Source organism: Berghia stephanieae, chromosome 11 (genome assembly GCF_034508935.2).
Source record: "Berghia stephanieae isolate SIO BIC M18660-M18661 chromosome 11, UCSD_Bste_1.3, whole genome shotgun sequence".
Taxonomy (NCBI): domain Eukaryota; kingdom Metazoa; phylum Mollusca; class Gastropoda; order Nudibranchia; family Aeolidiidae; genus Berghia; species Berghia stephanieae.
The window spans coordinates 36,412,080-36,419,939 of record NC_088370.1 but is presented as its reverse complement, the minus strand read 5'-3'; the positions used below and the strand labels follow the sequence as shown (position 1 = coordinate 36,419,939).

Sequence of the window (7,860 nt, the reverse complement as noted above, 5' to 3'; positions counted from 1 at the left end):
AATGAAACAAAGGCTTGAGTGTGGTCATCTTCGTTCTATCTAAACTATATAAAAGCTCAATTTAATTGATATATATATATATATTATATATATATATATATATATATATATATATAATATATATATATAACCAGTCACGAATGTGGTGCCCTATAATAAACTTTCCGCTTGGACTGAGTGTAACCTATAATATTCTAGTTCCTGAAGACTCCAGGAATGTTTCAGGTCAGGCGTGAACGGATTGACCTAGTCGCTGACCTTACCCAAGTGTCACGAAGTTGACCTCTCATGCACTTTTATAACACCTTATAGTTGGAATGAAGCAGACGTCACTCAGGTCTTTGGTATTGTTTTATTGTTTGTTTTGTTTTTGTTTTTTTTGTTTTGTTTTTTTTTGCCATTCACGTTTATGAGTAATTCTCACTAAACTGTTTTAACCAAACTATAGATAGTATGCGCTTGGCTAACAAGTTCACAACATTACCATCCGGAAGTATAACACAAAACTATATGTAATCATGAACATTTATAGCCTGGTTGATACTGTTTAGTGAGAATTACTCATAAACGTGGGTGGCAAAAAAAAAAAAATGAAAAAAAAAAAAAAAAACAATAGCAAAGACCTGAGTGACGTCAACTTCGTTTTATCTATAAACATTTCAGGATAGGCCAAGTTTTCTGTGCTCGTGTAAGATTCATCTGACGGGAATACAGGTAAGTATTTTACCTAAACTTATAGCATCAGTAATACACAAAAGTGTTCTCAATTTATTGGGGGGGGGGGGGGGGGGGGAAAACACCCAAAAAAAAACCAAACAGAAACAAACAAACAAACAATCAAGCAATCAAGCAAGCAAACAGTCAAACAAACAAACAATCAAGCAAGCAAACAGTCAACCAAACCAAACCTGAGCCCGCCACCTATATTATCTGTCTCTCCACTTTCAGCCTCCCATGTCAGCATTCGGCTGATCAACGAAATTCACAGTCCCAGGTTCAAACGTTCCATCCTGGAGGACGTGCCCAATCTACCCGACCACCTGGTATTCGGCGTCCCCGTCGAGTCAGACAACGATGCGATCTTAAGGCTAAAGAGAACTACTTCTCTTCCCACTCTCACGAGTGACGGTTCTGTCGGGACAGAATCACAGGTAGAAACAGATAATGAAATGCATCGTTTGGTTTTCGTTTATAATAATATCCTTTAACGTGCGGCTATGTGGTCTCGTGGTATGACACTCGCTATCGGATCGGATGGTCCTGAGTTCGAGCCTTGCTTGGCGCATAGTCGAGTCTCCAATGGGGAGAGAATTACTAGAAATGCGTGCTGGACATTATAAACTAAGGAAAGGAGAAAATTTCCAGTTATACTATTCGAAAACGACGCTGTCGAGACTGAAAATTGAATTTATTATTTTTAAAAACTTATAATGTTAATGTTCAGTCATTAATTGGGTAGAAATTGTTTGTGGTCTTGTGGTATGACGCTTTCTTTCGGATCGGAAAGTCCTGAGTTCGAGCCTCGCATAGTTGAGTCCTTGGAAAAGGCTCTTTTCTCACTTTCTCTAACTGTACTCAGATGTAAAATGAGTACCTAACCTTCAACCGCGTTTCTCTGTCGAAACAATTGTAATGATATCGCATAACAGGCGTCATGTCTCGTTCTTCATGTCAAGTGTTGCTGTTGGTTAGGGACCTCTTGCAAAGCGTCTTGAGCACATTGAATGGATATCGCTCTATATAATAATAATAATAATAAATGGCATTTATATAGCGCTTTACCCCGTTGTCACAGGCTCTAAGCGCTTTACAGTGATATAAAACAAAACATATTACAGTGAGACAAGTGTGAAGGAAACGTGATACGAATTCAATTTAACAACAACAAAATATGAAAATAATATTGCAACATTATGACGTAAAAAGATAAAACTTTAAGCGAGATTTGAACGTTGTCAACGAATCCGAGCATCTCACGTGTGATGGGAGAGAGTTCCAAAAATGGGGGGCCGAAAATTGAAAAGACTGTTCACCTATTTTACGCAATGGCTTAGGTTTGACAAGGATAGATTGGTCATTGCTTGACCTCAAGTTTCTATTGGGGACATATATGTTTAGAAGGTCTTTAATATAGGAGGGACTGTTCGTGCTTAGGGATTTGTAGACAACAGTACAAATCTTATAGGCAACTCTTTTTTCAACAGGAAGCCAATGTAACTCACGGAGAAGAAGAGTTGCTGACGGGTATTTTTTGTTATTGCGTACAATGAGCCTGGCTGCGTTATTTTGAGCAACCTGAAGTTTGCTAATTTTGTCTTTAGTTAAATTCGCCCAAAGGGAGTTACAATAGTCCAATTTAGATAAAACCAAGGAATTAATTAAAAGTTCTGTTATATGCTTCGGTATTAAATTACGAATTTTGCTTATTTTTTTCATTTCTATGTACATAGATTGTATGGTGTTATTCACGTGGCTTGTCATGGAAAGATCTTTATCAATGATGACGCCAAGGTTGATATAAAAGCGCAAAAAAGGCTAAAATAGATATCTATGGCTTCTTTAAGTTCATAAACCCAAAATTCCATATCTCTGATAATTTTAACTCTAAATTCACTATTTATTGAGATGCTGTGTAAACATAATACCATTCTGACGTCATCTGCATTGTTTATAAACGTAATGTGTTCTTGGAACTATAAACAATGTTGTTATGTGTATATAGTCTTGTTTAATGGTGAATGTCGAGGTGATGATGAAGATGAGAATAGTGTTGGTGGTGGCGATGATGATGATGATGATGATGATGATGATGATGATGATGATGATGATGATGATGATGATGATGATGATGCTTCTGCAGCTGCTGCTTCTGCAGCTGCTGCTGCTGCTGCTGCTGATGATGATATATTATGATCATGATTGTATGATGATGATGATGATGATGATGATGATGATGATGATGATATATTATGATCATGATTGTATGATGATGATGATGATGATGATGATGATGACGTTGATGATGACGATGATGATGATATTGACGATGGTGATGATGATGATGATGATGATGATGATGATGATGATGATGATGATGATGATGATGATGACCAGACAATGATAATAAGTTAAACCCCTGGCCATCCCACAGAATGCGGCAGTCTACACAGATATGTCCCGTCACAGTTCTATGATAGTCAGGCGAAATGCTAACGATTACTCACTGGTAAGTACTCACTTTCATTTTGTTCGCTTGTTCATTCACTCACTCATTTACTCACTCATTCATTCACTAATTCACTCACTCATTCATTCATTCATTCATTCATTCATTAATTAATTCATTCATTCATTCACTCACTCATTCACTCACTCATTAACTCATTCATTCACTCATTCACTCACTCATTAACTCATTCATTCACTCATTCACTCACTCATTCACGCACTCATTCACTCATTCATTCACTCATTCATTCATTCATTCACTAATTCATTCACTCACTCTCATTCACTCATTCACTCACTCATTCACTCATTCATTCACTCAGTCACTCATTTATTCACTCATTCACTCACTCATTCACTCATTCATTCACTCAGTCACTCATTTATTCACTCATTCACTCACTCATTCACTCATTCATTCACTCAGTCACTCATTTATTCACTCATTCACTCACTCATTCGCTCATTCATTCACTCAGTCACTCATTTATTCACTCATTCACTCACTCATTCGCTCACTCAAAATTATGAATTTAAAGTAAGATTGATTTGTTTTATTAAAAGAATAATGAGTTGCTATTTTATGACGTATACAGCCAGACAGACTCATTGTGCGCAATAGCCAAAAATACCCGTCAGCAATTCTCCTACTCCGTGAGTTACATTGGCTTCCTGTGGAAAAAAGAGTTGCCTCTAAGATTTGTACTGTTGTCTACAAATCCTTTGGCACCAACAGTCCCTCCTATGTTAAAGACCTTCTAAACATATAATATGTCCCCAATAGAAACCTGAGGTCAAGCAATGACCAATCAATCCTTGTCAAACCTAAGCCATTGCGTAAAATAGGTGAACAATCTTTTCAATTTATCAAATAACTTTTTTTTTTCGCCTTCTATCATTTTCTCAGCAAGGAACATTTCTTCACTCTGGCAAAGAATGGAACCTTCAACCACTGAGTCGAAATTCGAGATCATCTGAGTCCCACCTCCTCTACCCCCTTCGTGCCAAGGAAGGTCGTGAAATCATCTCGTTTGCTGGAGATGAGTACACCGTTGATGGTGAGTATTATGGTAAATATGAACGAAGTGGCCGAGTGGTTAAGGCATTTCACTGTAACCCGGAAGGTCCAGGGTTCGAGTCCTGCTTCAGGCACTTTGTTTTTTTTCCTTGAGCAAGATTATGAACCTACAATTTGCTCACTTGGACAACATGGGTGATTCCTGTTGACATCAGACATCTTGTTTGATGAATTATCTATTATTCCTTCGTGGAATGCCTAGGCGACGATATCTTATGATGTCTTGGCGTATACGGCATAATTTGTAAAAAATATGAACATTTATATAGCGCATTTCAATTGATCGACCATGCTCAATGCGCTTCACAGCGGTTCATTTACGGTTCCCCCATCAGGGACATCAGATTTCAATTCCATACAGTATACTAATAATCTGTTAAGAGTCCGCTTATTGTACTGATGCTCTCACAGTATCCGTCACTGCTTTTAGCCAGGTACTCATTCACACCGGAGTGATGTGGGGCAATTTGCTTAACGTGCCTTACCCAAGGACCCAATGTCGGGACCAGAATTTTCCACAATCACTATCAACCATCCGGCCACTAATCGCGTTTAATAATGCTTGAATTTTGTAACAAAGTGAGACACCGGACAGAGCTGGACACTGGAACTCGTGCAGCATTGAAAAATGAAAAAAAAAGGGGGGGGGGGGGGCTGTTTAATAACATAGAGTATTTAAATGACAGAATACGATCAAGTGTTGCATCATCATCATCACCATAATCATCATCATCATCATCATCATCATCATCAATCATCATCATCATCATCATCATCAATCATCAACATCATCATCATCATCATCATCATCATCATCATCATCCCCATCATCATCATCACCATCATCATCATCATCATCATCATCATCATCATCATCATCACATCATCATCATCATCATCATCATCATCATCATCATCATCATCATCATCATCATCATCATCGTCATCAACATCACCACAACCACAACCACCCCCATCATCATAATCATATGTTTTACTATTGATGACTAATCACTAGGCCATCCGATAGAAGAGAAACCCCACAAGAACATCACCCGTCACAAGAGAGATGCAACCCAGCACGTTGTAGAAATTGCCTTCGTTGTCGACTTCGCGGATTACTCAAAGTAAGTTGTATTCTTGTCGAATAAACCAACTTGGCTTGCTAAAGCCATTTCACTGAAAACGATATGCCCAAAATGTAACGACTAAAGCATTTTCACTGAAAACGATATGCCCAAAATGTAACGACTAAAGCCATTTCACTGAAAACGATATGCCCAAAATGTAACGACTAAAGCCATTTCACTGAAAACGATATGCCCAAAATGTAACGACTAAAGCCATTTCACTGAAAACGATATGCCCAAAATGTAACGACTAAATCCATTTCACTGAAAACGATATGCCCAAAATGTAACGACTAAAGCCATTTCACTGAAAACGACATGCCCAAAATGTAACGAAGCTGAAATGGGGTCTTTTAGGTGTCAATGAAATTCCGCGTTTTCTCTGTCATACTGTAACTACAGAAATTCAATAAGCTTTCAATATCTTTATAATAAATAATAAGGGGAAATGTGTCTTTAGGGTCTATTCCAAGGGAAGACTGGAATAACCCAGGCGTCAGCCGCAGTGCTGCAGTGCAAAGTGAGCTATGGCGAGGTGACTTGCTCAAGGCCAGACAACGAAGCAGGTAGTCGAACTCGGTACCTTGGAAATCTCAAAAAATGACGCAAAATATTGTCCATTACAATAAATGTTAAACTAGGCCCATAAGCGGGTTCGGATGAAAGACCTGCAATATATGTACACGTCATCTTTTAGGTATAAACAACATAACGCCGATGTGACGTAATGGGTGACAATCTTATCGTGTATTGTCGAATTTCAAACCAAGGAAGTCCTGGATAGGAAATTATGTGGAGAGACAACAACTGGCAACAAGATAATCGACTGCTCGGTTGTGGCCCTTGAGTGTGAAAAATGGCAATTAGCAAACTTCAGATTGCTCAAAATAACGCAGCCAGGCTCATTGTATGCAATAACAAAAAATTCCCGTCAGCAACTCTTCTTCTCCGTGAGTTACATTGGCTTCCTGTTGAAAAAAGAGTTGCCTATACGATTTTTACTGTTGTCTACAAATCCCTGAGCACGAACAGTCCTTCCTATATTAAAGACCTTCTAAACATATATGTCCCCAATAGAAACTTGAGGTCAAGCAATGACCAATCAATCCTTGTCAAACCTAAGCCATTGCGTAAATAGGTGAACAGTCTTTTCAATTTTCGGCCCTCATTTTTGGATCTCTCTCCCGTCACACGTGAGATGCTCGGATTCGTTGACAACGTTCAAATCTCGCTTAAAGTTTTATCTTTTTACGTCATAATGTTGCAATATTATTTTCATATTTTGTTGTTGTTAAATTGAATTCGTATCACGTTTCCTTCACACTTGTCTCACTGTAATATGTTTTGTTTTATATCACTGTAAAGCGCTTAGAGCCTGTGACAACGGGGTAAAGCGCTATATAAATGCCATTTATTATTATTATTATTATTCCATGACACTCTATCTCTGTAGGGCGGAGAAGGAACCCCGATAAGGTATGGTAAGGTCGAATTTCATATCAAATATTTATACTTTCCAAATGTGTTTGTTTCAGATGGGTGACCCTGGTTGGATCTTCGAACGCCATAAGTGAGATGCGATTGTGGTACACGTACGTGGCCGAGTCGGTATGGCGCTACTTAATGTCTTACATTATTTTTTTTAAATATAGCAATCTTTCATACGCTAGTGTTAGGTTATAATTATGATGGAGGTGGTGATGATAATGATAATGAATATGATGATGATGATGATGATGATGATGATGATGATGATGATGATGATGATTTACGCTCGGTCAAAGGAAATGCAGGGCTTATTATAACATTTGTAATCAAAGGGAAATAACTAGATAAATAGTTTTGAGTTTAATAGTATTACATGATCTATCTCTCTATCTCTCTCTCTGTGTCTCTCTGTCTCTCTCTTTGTCTCTCTCTCTCTCTCTATCTCTCTCTTTCTCTCTCTCCTCTCTCTCACTCACTCTCTCTCTCTCTCACTCTCCCTATATATCTGTATATCTCCTTTCTCTCCCTATCTATCTATATCTCTCTCCTCTATCTCTCTGTCTCTCTCTCTCTCTCTCTCTCTTATATATATATATATATATATATATATATATATATATATATATATATATATATATGTGTGTGTGTGTGTGTGTGTTTGTGTGTATGTGTGTATGTGGGAGAGAGAGAGAGAGAGAGAGAGAGAGAGGAGAGAGAGAGAGAGAGAGAGAGAGAGCGAATGCTTGAAACAATATTGTAGAAGTTATTCATAATAATACTTGAAATAATTAAGAAAATAGTTCCCATTATCATGAAGTTGAACACTATTATTTCATGGTTTTTGTTTTTATAATGTTATATATAATATATTATTTCCCCTTCTTTTGCAGATCAACATCCGGTACAACACTATTGTAGACTCGGACATCGCCATCA

At 37.8% G+C, this 7,860-nt stretch overlaps 1 protein-coding gene across 1 annotated transcript in view; it reads left to right on the top strand.

Moving 5' to 3' along the window:
* The window catches only part of LOC144956711 (zinc metalloproteinase/disintegrin-like), a 19,687-nt gene that overhangs the window by 3,083 nt on the left and 8,744 nt on the right, over positions 1–7,860 (top strand). Inside the window, exons 2-7 of the mRNA XM_078887387.1 lie at positions 949–1,151; positions 3,152–3,226; positions 4,136–4,286; positions 5,325–5,433; positions 6,972–7,044; positions 7,815–7,860. The exon at positions 7,815–7,860 is cut by the window's right edge and continues 32 nt beyond it. Of these exons, the coding sequence (XP_078743513.1) occupies positions 949–1,151; positions 3,152–3,226; positions 4,136–4,286; positions 5,325–5,433; positions 6,972–7,044; positions 7,815–7,860 (657 nt within the window). The remainder of the gene's footprint in view (positions 1–948; positions 1,152–3,151; positions 3,227–4,135; positions 4,287–5,324; positions 5,434–6,971; positions 7,045–7,814) is intronic.